The sequence below is a fragment of the Lolium perenne genome, chromosome 6 (genome assembly GCF_019359855.2).
Source record: "Lolium perenne isolate Kyuss_39 chromosome 6, Kyuss_2.0, whole genome shotgun sequence".
Classification (NCBI taxonomy): Eukaryota; Viridiplantae; Streptophyta; class Magnoliopsida; order Poales; family Poaceae; genus Lolium; species Lolium perenne.
The window spans coordinates 173,838,518-173,852,641 of NC_067249.2; the positions used below are offsets into that span (position 1 = coordinate 173,838,518).

At 50.8% G+C, this 14,124-nt stretch overlaps 1 protein-coding gene and 1 long non-coding RNA gene across 2 annotated transcripts; both read right to left on the reverse strand.

Annotated features, from left to right (window-relative positions):
- Nucleotides 1-281: 281 nt before the first annotated feature.
- On the reverse strand, nucleotides 282-2,707 carry LOC127306910 (uncharacterized). Its single transcript, XR_011746647.1, has 2 exons — nucleotides 2,015-2,707; nucleotides 282-816 (listed from the first exon to the last, which is right to left on the reverse strand). It is a non-coding gene; the product is annotated as an uncharacterized lncRNA (long non-coding RNA).
- Nucleotides 2,708-11,306: 8,599 nt separating this feature from the next.
- LOC127309452 (RING-H2 finger protein ATL8-like) lies at nucleotides 11,307-12,132 on the reverse strand. Its single transcript, XM_051340312.2, has one exon. It carries the CDS (start codon nucleotides 11,952-11,954, stop codon nucleotides 11,445-11,447), a length of 510 nt encoding a protein of 169 aa, XP_051196272.1. The 5' UTR covers nucleotides 11,955-12,132; the 3' UTR covers nucleotides 11,307-11,444.
- Between the last annotated feature and the right edge of the window lie 1,992 nt (nucleotides 12,133-14,124).

A 14,124-nucleotide genomic window follows, 5' to 3' on the forward strand; every position in this document is an offset into this window, starting at 1 on the left:
ACACCGCTTGTTGATGTCTTTCTTGCATAGAACAACAACAGTGGTTTGTTTTTCAAGGAACATCACACTTTGCTGTAATTATTTGCATATAACCTATAATCGGTAATTAACACAACTAGTAAAGTTGCACGTGCCACGCACGTATATATCAGCAAATCATTGGACAAGTCAAATATTATCATTACAAAATCGAAAATTTCAAAACATTACAAAATGACCATACTTATATATAAATTTTGCACTTGCATTGCATGTATCGACCAATGAACAAAATTTTATCATAAATATATATATTATTCAGTTTCATGCTAATATTGATGTCGACAAATATCACTCTGTGCAACAAATATGCAAACACATATTTCAAGCACATATCGAACAATGATACAAGACATGAAAAAACCTGGTTGCTATCAACAAAGATCACACATGGTACTGCATAAAGTTTACAATATTATCACACCTCTAAGAAGGCAGCATCTTAACAAAATTGTCCAGGGAGGCTTTCCAGGTTTTCTTCGGCATTGGTTCAGTATGAGTTTGTTTCTGTAAAGAATAAATTTCTATTTATCGGGATGTCTTTCCACTGGTTGGCATATCTATTGACAGTATATTGGAACTTACTGCCGGCATATGCTATTTGTACATGTTTCATCCATGCCATCAACTTCACTGGAGAGAAATAGTCTTCAGTTCATTGTCTTCTGACAATAAAAATATTTCCAGTGGCATTTTCAAAGCCATTTGGCAGTTCAATAATTTCAGCCGAACCTCTTCCAACAGTAGAGTACGCCATCTTTGTTTCGCCTGCTTGCACTTCAAGAACAAGTGATGGGTCAGAAATTGGTATTGGGGTCAGAAAATCTATGGATTAATATGTGGTTACAGTGGCAAAAATAGGTTATTTGTAAGTGGTGTCATCCAGTTCAACTTATAATGTCAGGAGTCCTGCACAATCATATATATGTGGCACCTCATAAATATATCGGATGCCATCCGCTTGCCTCACGCTCGCACGCTGTCCACATCAGAATGACACGTGTAAGGTATATGGAACCCAAAGTATCAAGATCCTCTTACTGAACCCACCATCGGAAGTCTAAAAAAATCTATGAAGGCATGACATTTGTTACGGTAATTAGCTATAAGCTACCAGACTATGAATGAAGTGATGTTAAATACCACATAAACTTGAAACCAGTAAATCCAATGATGCTAGTAAAGATTATAACTACCTAACAACAAATAACAGAAATGTATGTCATTTATCCAAATAGTAGTTCTCAGTTACAAGGAGTCAGCCAAGCACCAATAGTTGTTCCGTTTCATATTCTTCCTCAAACCACACTACAAAAGTCAAGAAATAAGTACTGTATTTGGTATTTTACCTGCACGCACCTCTCAGAAATAAGCATTGGTATATATTAATTAATTAACCTAAACCAGCAAGCCATGTTGCAATCTGAGAGAAGACACATATGAGTAGTGGACAGAAGCTAAACTTTTCGAATGTAGATAAGTGGAAAGTATTCAATGCTGGTTTAGAGAACAATGATGTGAACTACGTATGTGAGTAGTCAAATCAAAGCTAGTTGTTTCAATACATACCTTAGTACTGATAGAACTATGCTAGCTGTAACAAGCATGCATACAAAATTATCATCTTACATATCACATGGATTTGAAAACCTCACAAATTCCAATAACTTATGTTCTGAATAATAATACTATTTCTGTAATATTCGAACAGAAATGCATCTTACATATCGTACAGATTTTAGTTAGGAAAGAAATGAATTGATTTTTAACTAAAACATGCATCTCCATTCTGGAATCATAGTGAGCTGCTGAGGACATTTCATAAGAGCTATCCCTGATATATTATTACCACTAACTGATGATATGTCAGACCCGTGAAAATTGCCCCAAATTCATGCGCGCGCAGAAACACACATTGAATACATTTTCAATTTGGTTCAGATTAGGAAAAGCAGCAATCGGGTTGAGACTCTACCTGGCGAGGAAGCACTGGGCGGAGAGTCTCTCTGCCGGCGGGGACTTGCTCAGCTGCGGATGGAACTATGGAAGGCAGGGTCACGCGACGATAGGGCGAGTCCAGCGGCGTGTAGGTGGTCATCGACGGCGTTCTCATTGACTCGTCCACGCGTGGACGGGCGGGTCTTCCGGCTACGATGGGGCGGATCGCGGACAGGCGACGCGAGTCTCTGCCGGAGGGGACTTGTTCAGCTGCGGATGGAAGTGGGGCGGGGTTGCGCGACGACGGGGTGAGGCCGGAGGCGTTTCGTGGTCGTCGATGGCGTGCTTGATGCGCCGCACACGCGATGGCGGGCAGGGCTGCCGGGGACGATGGGACGGACAGGTGACGGTTGGGCGCGAACGATGACGGGGACAATGCGTCGCAGAGCAGTGGCGCCGACGGCCGCAGCTGGCTACGGCGACGATGGGCAAGGCCGGCGATGGCGATGGCAACGAAGTGCACGGGCTCGCGCAGCGGCGGCATCGGGCAGGCTCCAGCGGCGCCGGGCTCGCGCGGCACCGACGACGGTGGACAGGGAAGCGCGACGGGCTCGTGTGTAGGGCGGCGATTTGGCAGGAAATCGTGGTGCAGCGCACGATAGCGACGGTTCCTGGAAAAAAGATGCCCCCTCTTTCCTCCGATCGTGCGCCGGTGCGGGGCGACGGACAATGGTCCGCTGTTTCGTTTTCAATACTTTCTCACCGTAGGATTGGTGTTGTACGGTTTAGATTTCTTGGATCACCACCCTCTCTCCCTTTTAATAGTAGTGCTGATTGATGTTCACTTACTCAGTCTCGTTGTTAGCAGTCCAGCGTGGTAATTTCTCTCAATTGTCTCGTTCCTACCAGGCGGAGGCGGCCACCTTGGAGACAGCCGGTGGCGCGCCATCGAGAAATCCAACGGTCCTAGCCAGAATACCCTCGGCCTCCTCGTGCATGCATCAATGTTCAACATTGGAAAATGTTTAAATTTTGATAAAAAGTTCAAATTTTGAAAAAATTTAGATTTTTTTAATGTTAGGATTGTGAAAAATATTCGAATTTTGAAAATTTATAAATAAAAAATTCAATTCTTAAAAATCAGAATTGCAAAATTCCAGATTTTACATTTATTCAGATTAAAAAATGTTCATACTTTAAATTTTGTTGAGGTTTTGAAAAGTTCAAATTTTTAAAATTTAGAATTGAAATATGTCAAGGTTTAAATTTCTCCAGAATTTAAAACTCTTCAGAAGTGAAAATATTTATATTTTGAAAAGTGTGCAAATTTTGGAAATATTCATACTAAAAAAATGTTCAAATTTTAAAAATCCAAACTGATGATGCGGCAGACCACGGAGAGGAATTGCCACGCTGGGCCGAGCAATTCCTATTTGACGGCCGTTGTGTCAGTTAGCGGGATGATGCGTACCCCGTTCGATGCAACGGGCTGGCCCACCATTCACATGTCGCTCCACCTGGAGAGGAAGAAGATGATGTGCAGCGAGGATCGGAGGACCTCGCGGCCGACGGGGACGATGCGGCTAGCCGCGCTGTTGCCGGTTAGGCGAGCAATGGACCTCACCGGAAACGGGGCGACGCGGCCACGACGTCACTGGCCGAGGTGAGAAAGAAACCATTAGGGTTTAGGGTGGGGGTGCGGTGGCCGGCGTCTTAGGGTTCAGGTAGTGGTGCAAGAACCTCGCCGGAGCTGGACAAGATGGGGGAATTCAGAGGGAAAATCGGGGCGGGCGGTGGTTGTGGCTCGAGTAGGGCGGGGCAGCCGTCCAGCTGCTTAATTACTTTTATGTTTTATTACGTGCAAAGAATTATCGTAGAATGTGGTGTTTTCTGCAAGAACGAACCACTATTGTGGTTCTTAGGGCATCTCCAGCGGGCCGACACATTTTGGACGTCTGAAATATCCGTTTGCGTCGGCCCGTGGACGCGGTGTGGCCCAGAGCGACCGTTTGCGTCTGGGTACCTCCAGCGGTGCGGACGTATTTTTTAACCGGGGATAGCGTCAAGGTCGCTAATGACGTTTTACGTCCCGTCGAGGACTGCCGCTGGCAATTAACTGTTCCCACGCGACGACGATCGTTCCCGCGCGTGCCTGATACGTCTCCAACGTATCGATAATTTCTTATGTTCCATGGCACATTATTGATGTTATCTACATGTTTTATGCACACTTTATGTCATATTCGTGCATTTTCTGGAACTAACCTATTAACAAGATGCCGAAGTGCGGTTCTCGTTTTCTGCTGTTTTTGGTTTCAGAATCCTAGTAACGAAATATTCTCGGAATCGGCCGAAATCAACGCCCAAGTTCCTATTTTCACCGGAAGCATCCAGAACACCCGGGAAGGACCAGAGGGGGGGCACTGGGCCCCCAGACCATAGGCCGGCGCGGCCCAGGCCCTGGCCGCGCCGCCCTATGGTTTCGTCGCCCCTTCGACCCTCCTGCGCCGCCTCTTCGCCTATATAAAGCTCCTGGATCGAAAACCCTGATACGTTCGACGAAACTCCAGAAAGACTCCAGGGGCGCCGCCGCCATCGCGAAACTCCAATTCGGGGGACAGAACTCTGTTTCGGCACCCTGCCGGGACGGGGAATTGCCCCCGGAGCCATCTCCATCGCCGTCTCCACCGCCATCTTCACCGCCATCGCTGCCTCCATGATGAGGAGGGAGTAATCCACCCCCGAGGCTGAGGGCTCCGCTGTAGCTATGTGGTTCATCTCTCTCCCATGTACCTCAATACAATAATCTCATGAGCTGCTTTACATGATTGAGATTCATATGAGTTTGTATCACAATTTATCTATGTGCTACTCTAGCAATGTTATTAAAGTAGTTCTATTCCTCCTGCACGTGTGTAAAGGTGACAGTGTGTGCACCGTGTTAGTACTTGGTTTATGCTATGATCATGATCTCCTGTAGATTATGAAGTTAACTATTGCTATGATAATATTGATGTGATCTATTCCTCCTACATATGCATGAAGGTGACAGTGTGCATGCTATGTTAGTACTTGGTTTAGTTGTATTGATCTATCTTACACTATAAGGTTACTTAAATATGAACAAATTGTGGAGCTTGTTAACTCCGGCATTGAGGGTTCGTGTAATCCTACGCAATGCGTTCATCATCCAACAAGAGTGTAGAGTATGCATTTATCTATTCTGTTATGTGATCAATGTTGAGAGTGTCCACTAGTGAAAGTGTAATCCCTAGGCCTTGTTCCTAAATACTGCTATCGCTGCTTGTTTCTTCGTTTCTTTGCGTTACTACTGCTGCAATACTACCATCATCAACTACACGCCAGCAAGCTATTTTCTGGCACCGTTGCTACTGCTCATACTTATTCATACCACCTGTATTTCACTATCTCTTCGCCGAACTAGTGCACCTATTTGGTGTGTTGGGGACACAAGAGACTTCTTGCTTTGTGGTTGCAGGGTTGCATGAGAGGGATATCTTTGACCTCTTCCTCCCTGAGTTCGATAAACCTTGGGTGATCCACTTAAGGAAAAACTTGCTGCTGTTCTACAAACCTCTGCTCTTGGAGGCCCAACACTGTCTACAGGAAAAGGAGGGGGAAGTAGACATCAGTGCCCAATACATTGGCAAGTTTCGCCGGCGTTTCGCGCGGGCGGGAAACGACCTGCACGCGAACGCCGTTTCCCGCCCCGCCGTGGCTATATATGGTGGACACCGGCGGGGCCGACGGGCACACCTCAAGCTAATCCATCCATGGCCGGGCAGAACCTTAGTTGGGAGCACGTTGTCCAGATGTGCCGCCACCTCCACCCGGAGGAGGATGAGGAGGTAGTCGCCGCCGGCGTTGAGGCCCAGCAGCTGGACCTGGAGGCGGCGGCTGATACGCGTACAGCACGCGTCCGTTGGGAACCCCAAGAGGAAGGTGTGATGTGTACAACGGCAAGTTTTCCCTCACTAAGAAACCAAGGTTTATCGAACCAGTAGGAGCCAAGAAGCACGTTGAAGGTTGATGGCGGCGAGATGTAGTGCGGCGCAACACCAGGGATTCCGGCGCCAACGTGGAACCTGCACAACACAACCAAAGTACTTTGCCCCAGCGAAACAGTGAGGTTGTCAATCTCACCGGCTTGCTGTAACAAAGGATTAGATGTATAGTGTGGATGATGATTGTTTGCAGAAAACAGTAGAACAAGTATTGCAGTGGATTGTATTCGATTAAAAGAATGGACCGGGGTCCACAGTTCACTAGAGGTGTCTCTCCCATAAGATAAATAGCATGTTGGGTGAACAAATTACAGTTGGGCAATTGACAAATAAAGAGGGCATGACCATGCACATACATGATATGATGAATATTGTGAGATTTAATTGGGCATTACGACAAAGTACATAGACCGCTATCCAGCATGCATCTATGCCTAAAAAGTCCACCTTCAGGTTATCATCCGAACCCCTTCCAGTATTAAGTTGAAAACAACAGACAATTGCATTAAGTATGGTGCGTAATGTAATCAATAACTACATCCTCGGACATAGCATCAATGTTTTATCCCTAGTGGCAACAGCACATCCACAACCTTAGAACTTTCTGTCACTGTCCCAGATTTAATGGAGGCATGAACCCACTATCGAGCACAAATACTCCCTCTTGGAGTTAAGAGTAAAAACTTGGCCAGAGCCTCTACTAATAACGGAGAGCATGCAAGATCATAAATAACACATAGGTAATAGATTGATAATCAACATAGCATAGTATTCTCTATCCATCGGATCCCAACAAACACAACATATAGCATTACAGATAGATGATCTTGATCATGTTAGGCAGCTCACAAGATCCGACAATGAAGCACAATTAGGAGAAGACGACCATCTAGCTACTGCTATGGACCCATAGTCCAGGGGTGAACTACTCACTCATCACTCCGGAGGCGACCATGGCGGTGAAGAGTCCTCCGGAAGATGATTCCCCTCTCCGGCAGGGTGCCGGAGGCGATCTCCTGAATCCCCCGAGATGGGATTGGCGGCGGCGGCGTCTCTGGAAGGTTTTCCGTATCGTGGCTCTCGGTACTGGGGGTTTCGCGACGAAGACTATTTGTAGGCGGAAGGGCAGGTCAGGAGGCGTCACGGGGGCCCCACACACTAGGGCCGCGCCGCCCTAGTGTGGCGGCGCCCCGTGGCCCCACTTCATCTTCCCTTCGGTCCTCTGGAAGCTTCGTGGCAAAATAGGCCCCTGGGCGTTGATTTCGTCCAATTCCGAGAATATTTCCTTACTAGGATTTCTGAAACCAAAAACAGCAGAAAATAACAACTGGCTCTTCGGCATCTCGTTAATAGGTTAGTGCCGGAAAATGCATAAATATGACATAAAGTATGCATAAAACATGTAGATTTCATCAATAATGTGGCATGGAACATAAGAAATTATCGATACGTCGGAGACGTATCAGCGGCGGAGGCGGAGGTTGCGCAGGCGGTGGCGGAGGCGGCAGAGCGCGCGGAAGGGCGCATCGCGGCGACAAGGGCGGAAATCGCCAACGCCATGGCCGAGCTCGCCGACTCCAGGGCCAAGCTCGCGGAGCCAGGGACTCGAAGGACGCGAGCAGAACACGCTGGTCATCGACTCCAGGGCCGAGCTCGCCGACTCCAGGGCCGAGCTCGCTGGCCCTCCGGCGGACGCCGTCATCCACGACATCGTGGACGACGACCACCCCGTGCCCACCCGCTTCGAGTGCGCCGGCGACCAGCGGGTTCTGCTCGTGTCCTTCGAGTCCCTGGCTGGGGACGCCCAGCGCCGTCAGGCTTGGGTGGCGGAGGAGGAAGCCCACAACTATGTGATGGCCATGGCTCGGGGGTTAATGTGCTCCGACCTGGACTCGCTCCAGCGTAGGGGCCCTTCTCCCGCGCGGGTCGAGCAGGAGAACCGGGAGCTGGAGGTCGCCATTGCCGCCAGGGACGAAACGGTGGCGGAGGCGGGTAGGGACAGGGCCCGCTTCATCGCCGACGTGGTGGCGATCCAGGCGGCGGTGTCCCATGCGAACGAGGACGTGGCGGCGGCGGAGGAGGCCCAGGCGGCGTCGGAAGCGGCGGCTATCCAGGTGGCGTTGGCCCAGGCGGAGGCCCTGTGGGACAGCTCCATGGCCGAGGCCATCGAACGGCGCATGCGGTAGGACGAGATGTTTGTTCGCCGCGTGCGCGGCGCGCGTGCGCGAAGCACTCCCGCTTCGACGATGGCGCCAGCCCTTCCGGCGGCCAGTAGTAGGGCGCGCGACTGCGAGTAACCGAGGCCGGTGTAGGCCGCGCGACGGCGAGTAGGTACGGCCGTTTGTATGGCCGTTGTAGTTTTAGGTTAACTCAACTAACCATCTCTGTAAAGATGATCTTTTTGGCCAATCAATAATAATGAAAAAAATCTTTTGCTTACCTACTCACTGCCGACCGGGCCCGGATGCACCCAACGCGAACAGATTCCGCGACCGCTGAGCGTCCGCGGAGATGCAAACCTGACGCATATTTAGGTCAGGTTTGCGTATCCGCGAACGACCCGATCACTATACATCGCCCCGCTGGAAGTGGTGCGAGACGCATTCCCGATCACGCCGGACCAACGATTTCGTCTTTGGAGGTCGTCGAGGAGCGGGTACCAAGAAGAGTACCCTGTCGGTGAGAGCATCTCCACTCGTCCCCCCGAGGAGGCCCCCGGCGAGCGTTTTTTCCATCTGGACGGCGAAATTCGGCCCAGTCGCGCCCCCGGTTCCTCGTTTTCGTCCGGATTTGGGCCTAAATTCATCCGGCGATCCCACGCCCCCCCCCCCCGGCCCCCCGGGGAGCTCTCGGGGACTCCGGACGAGTGAAAAGCGGGGAAGGGCCCGATCTGTCGGTGACTCGACGCACGAACCCCACCGCCACGTCGCTCAAAATCTCCCCCACCCCTCGTATCTCTCTCGCCGCCGACACCACCCCGCCGGCTTGTTGCCCAGATTGCGCCGCCACTCCTGCCCCACCTGCCTATATTCCGCCGTGTTTGGACGACGGCCTATCTGGCTGCTCTTCCGCCGGCCTGTTTTCCGGCCTGCTTGCTCGTCGTCGCTCGCGGCTCGGGTTGCCTCGACCACGCCCGTCAGGTGTTCGTCCATTTGCCTCGCCGGCCATGGACTCGGACGAAGAGGAGGAGCAGATGTTCGTCGAGCTTATGCAAGAAGAGATGGCAGCAGCCGCCCAAGACGACGAGCACATGATGATCCTTGGTTGCTTGGCAAGCATGTACGCCGGACTGGCAACTCGTCGGCGTGGTGGGTCGGCACGAGGTCGCCGGAAGTGCAAGCCGAGACAGCGACTGGAGGGCTACTGCATGTTGTACGCCGACTACTTCGCCGACAATCCGTTGCACGGTGAGAGTGTTTTCCGGCGTCGTTTCAGGATGAGCAGAAAGCTATTTCTGCAAATTGTGTATGCCATCCGCCACTTTGATCCCTACTTCAGATGCAAGGCGGATTGCACCGGTTTGGTTGGATTTTCGTCACCGCGAAGTGCACAGTGGCTATGAGGATGTTGGCGTATGGAGCTCCCGGTGATACTGCAGATGACTATCTTCGGATGGCGGAGTCCACCGCCCTTGATTGTTTCTACCGGTTCGCAGGCCGTCATAGCAGTGTTCGGGGACTATTACTTGAGATCACCCACCGTCGAAGACACTCGGAGGATCCTTGCAACAAATGAAGCTAGAGGTTTTCCAGGGATGCTTGGAAGCATTGACTGCATGCATTGGCAATGGAAGAACTGTCCGCTTATGCGTGGCGAGGGAATGTACAAGGGTCACAAAAAAGGCCGCACCGTGATACTTGGAAGCGATGGCTACCCATGATCTCTGGATTTGGCACTCTTTCTTTGGTATGCCTGGATCCAACAATGACATCAACGTCCTAAATCGCTCCCGGTCTTTTCCAAGCTTGTTGAGGGTCATGCTCCCCGGTGGACTATGTGATCAATGGTCGGCACTACAACAAAGGATACTACCTTGCAGACGGTATCTATCGAAAGTGGGCAACATTTGTGAAGACGATCTCCAACCCTAGCACCCCCAAACTTTGCGAGTTTGTCAAGAAACAAGAAGCTTGCCGAAAAGACGTCGAGCGAGCATTTGGTGTCCTACACAGAGATTTGTCGTCGTCCGGTTCCCGCTATGACTTGGTCCAAAGATCGATGTGGGAGGTGATGAACTGTTGTGTGTGCCTACACAACATGATTATTGAAGATGAGCGAAAGCATCCGGTTCCTCCGTCGAGCAACAAGCACCATATGAGAGAGAGGTCCTCTTGCACAGCCTAATCACCAGTGCCTCCATCATGGGCCGCCTTCATTGCTATGCGCCAGGAGATTCGAGACTCTACAATGCACCACCAAAGATGATCCGTGGAGCACATATGCAGGCTACGAGGAAACGACAACGCCGACGCCAACTAGACTCGCATAATATGTTTGAAAAATTGAGAAAATTGTGTGCTTCATTTGTTTCAGCACTTGTTAAACATTGTACTGTTATCGCCGAATTTGTTTCAGCAATTTTCGTCCTCTTGTTTGCCCAACTTGTTAAATTTTATGTTGAATTTGTTTGAAATATGTCAAATGGTCGAGGTTGGGGGTTTCCTGCCGGGGGGACGGCTGGAACTTCGGCGCTCCCCACGCCAAATCTTCATCCAATCCGGACGAAAATTTCGCCGGATTTGGGCGTGGGGAGCGCCAACGAGTGGGGATGCTCTGAGGTAGGGAGAAGTTGAGAGCCGTCGTGTTTGGCGCCAAACGATGGCGGGCGCTGCTCCCGATGGAACGCCGAACGCACCACAATCAATCAATCAATCAGGCTGACCCCGCGCCGAACGTCGATGCCAACTGCCGCTCGAAAACCCAACCAAGCCTACACGCCGGTCGCAAAGCAAAGCAGCCCCCCACCATAGCAATATTCTCGCACTTTCGCCCTGCCTAGGCTACACCACTCCATCTACCCCTTCTCCGTCTTCACCTTTCTGATTTTGTCGCGTACACACTCTACTGCTCTAGCCAGTACTCGGCGTACATTGTCAGTGACTCCGACGAGCTTGCTCTGCTCGGACGGGAAACATTACCGGAGACAGGATTACAGTCCGTCGGAATTCATGAACAGATCTACTTACTTACAACGAAATGCATCCGATGCAAGTTTGACATGGGAACAGAAGAAGATGTACGATTGCGACCCAATTGCACGAGCAGACGGCTCCAGTCGATCTGCATCATGAGACCGCCATCAAAGAGTACAAGTACGTCCTCGATTAAGAATCACGCATTTCACGCGACGGAGCCGATGTACGACTGCGCGCAGTTGGTGCCACTACACTTCTTGCCGGTGCCATGGATCCAGCGCCGGAGGCGACAGGGCCACCGTGCCGGCTAGGGCTCCAGGCGGGACGGCGCGCGGCAGGTGGGGCAGGACGCGCGCGCCGCGAGCCAGCCGTCCACGCAGGCGCCGTGGAAGCCGTGGCCGCACGCCGGGAGCACGCGGACGCGCTCGCCGTCCACAGCCAGCTCCGAGAGGCAGATGGCGCACTCCGCGTCGGCCCATCCGCCGGCCAGCTGAACCCCGGCCCCGCCGGCCTCCGCGGACCAACCGGCGTCGGCGGCGGGCACGGGCTTGGGCGCCCGCGGCCGCGCGCGGCGGCGGTCGAGGAGGCGGAGGAGGCAGCGGGCGGCGGCGTGGAGGGAGAAGGCGAGGAGGGAGACGCAGGCGAGGATGATGAGGATGGTGGCCACGTTCGAGAGGAACGCCCGGGAGCTGCCGTAGGGGCCCCACGCGGCGTCGCCGGGGGATGGAGGCAGCGGCGCCGGCGGCCTCCGGGGAGACGGGGCCGTGGCGTTGTTCGCCGGGGGCGAGGCGGCGGTGTGGTTGCTCCGGTGCGTCATGGCTCCCGATCTCTTCCGTAGGAGAGCGAGCGAGTGAGTGATGAGTGGAAGAGCCCGAGCCTGCAAGGACAAGGAGGCGTCGTTGTCTGGGTTTGGCAATGGCGACTGCCTCCTTGGCTTTTTGTATGGCTCTTTTCTCTTTCCGGAGCTGACGTGCTAGTCGAACTGCTTGGCTTGATAGCGTGATCGAAGCATGCATGAGTGAGCCAAGATACTCCATGCTCCTCTCGGCTTGTTTCGAAAACCAACTCGAAACGAAATGCGTGTTCGCTTACGAATTCAGATTAAGAATACCATTCCCTGCTTCCCAGACCAACTGATGGGCATTGCTTAACTCTGGTCAATGCTCCTTCTTTTCCGCGGGGGAAACTTTAAAAAGTTGCTTGTCCTTGTCACCTCATCGAGCGCATCAAAATGATGGGCGGGGGCCGTATTATCCCAAACCCCTAGAGCTTAAAGTCCCCAGTCCCGAGTGTTCGATCTTTTGTTTTTTTGATAAGAGAGTATCGTCCCAGTCTCTGCATCAATTGCACACCCCTTATTTTATTAACCAGAAGTACGAGTCCAACACAATTCAGCCATTACAAATTTACAATCAATCAAAGGGTAAAGGCTAGAATCAACCGAAAGAAAACACGGCCTATAGAAAAGCTATACATTGGCTATTCTATTAAGATGCCGCCATCCAGGAAAAAGCAGTCATGAGCAACCACTAGCATTCGGTTGCAACCAGTAACCATATCCTCCCGCAACTACAGTGGAAGAAGGAAAACCCATTGTTGAATCCAATGAGCAGTCCGTCGGATAACCTGCAAAAAATTAGTGCCAGAATGCCTGTTAAATATGATATCATTGCGGCTTGTCCATATTGACCAACAAATCGCAGAGACGCCAATACGAATCTTTTGCTTATCAGTCTTTGGTACTCCATTCAACCATTTACCAAACATATTAGTAACATTGGATGGTGGAGGAATATTATAAGAGAAGTAAATCATACGCCAAATTAATTTTGCAAATGGACAACCGATGAACAAATGGTTAACGGTCTCTGTAGAATCACAAAAACAACCGAGGTTGGTTCATCGGCATCCTTTTCCCACCTCCATAGGGAGATCTTTATTCTAGAGGCATGATCTACCCAGCTAAACCCAAAATCATTTTGTGCATCTAATTTAGTTGCTAACAACTTATTATATTCTTATTTATATAATGTTTGGCTGCCTATAAAAATGGATTTTGGGTAGGTATGAAATTCAGCCTGTTTGGTTGCATATGCTTTCGTGTTGTGCTTACCATTTTTTGCAAGTGGTGACATTAACACTTATTATTAACTAACATGCAACATATGAAACTAATAATCTGCATATCTAACAAACATGCATCAGTAAATTAACATTGTTTGAGCCATAGCTACAAGTATCAAATAGCAGTTCGACGAGACGTTTACCTAGCTATTTTTTTTTTTGAACACAGAGAGGGGTCTAGAGAACCCTGAGATTCATCCATTAAAGTGGTAGGTACAAGATTTTACAAAAAACCCCTTATACCACACTCGCACAAAGAACCTAATATTTGAAGAAAGCGGCTTGCACTTTACAAAAAACACCCTACAAAGATCTTCGATAACGCAATCAAGGACCAGGGTGTCCCCGCCACCATTCGCCGGCGTCCTCCAGGCGTCGCCGCCAAGAAACGAGAGCAAGCAGCTCGAAGGCTCCCTTCCGGCACAAATCTTCCGCCAACGGCCATCGTCAAGCCACCGGGGACGAGACCACTTGGTAGCCTGGCGCCGTCGAGCTTCCGTAGCAGAAGAGAGAGAGGCCTCCACGATGGAGGTTGAGCTCGGGCCACCATTTCGGCCAAGGATCATAGCGCCAAACATGGACGCCATGTATTCCGCACAGAGGATCAGAAACGATCCGTAGCACCCAACATACAGATGCCGATGCAGAGCCTCAAGAGCAACCACAAGGTTGTCAAATCCTTCCTCACTACCATGGCAGGCCAAGTAAGACGGGTGCTCAATCCGACGCGGCAACAGCAGGAGGGGCAAGATCTCCCTTCTGGATCCAAAAACGGCCCATCCTCCCTCGCCACCTCCTCGCCACCACAACCGGCCAGGGGGGAAGAAGCAAGAAGCCTTGCTGCAGGAGGAGCTCTCCCATGC

What these genes read in the sequence shown, in the direction of transcription:
- LOC127309452 (XM_051340312.2), bottom strand. Translation starts at nt 11,954, where the DNA reads ATGACGCACCGGAGCAACCACACCGCCGCCTCGCCCCCGGCGAACAAC.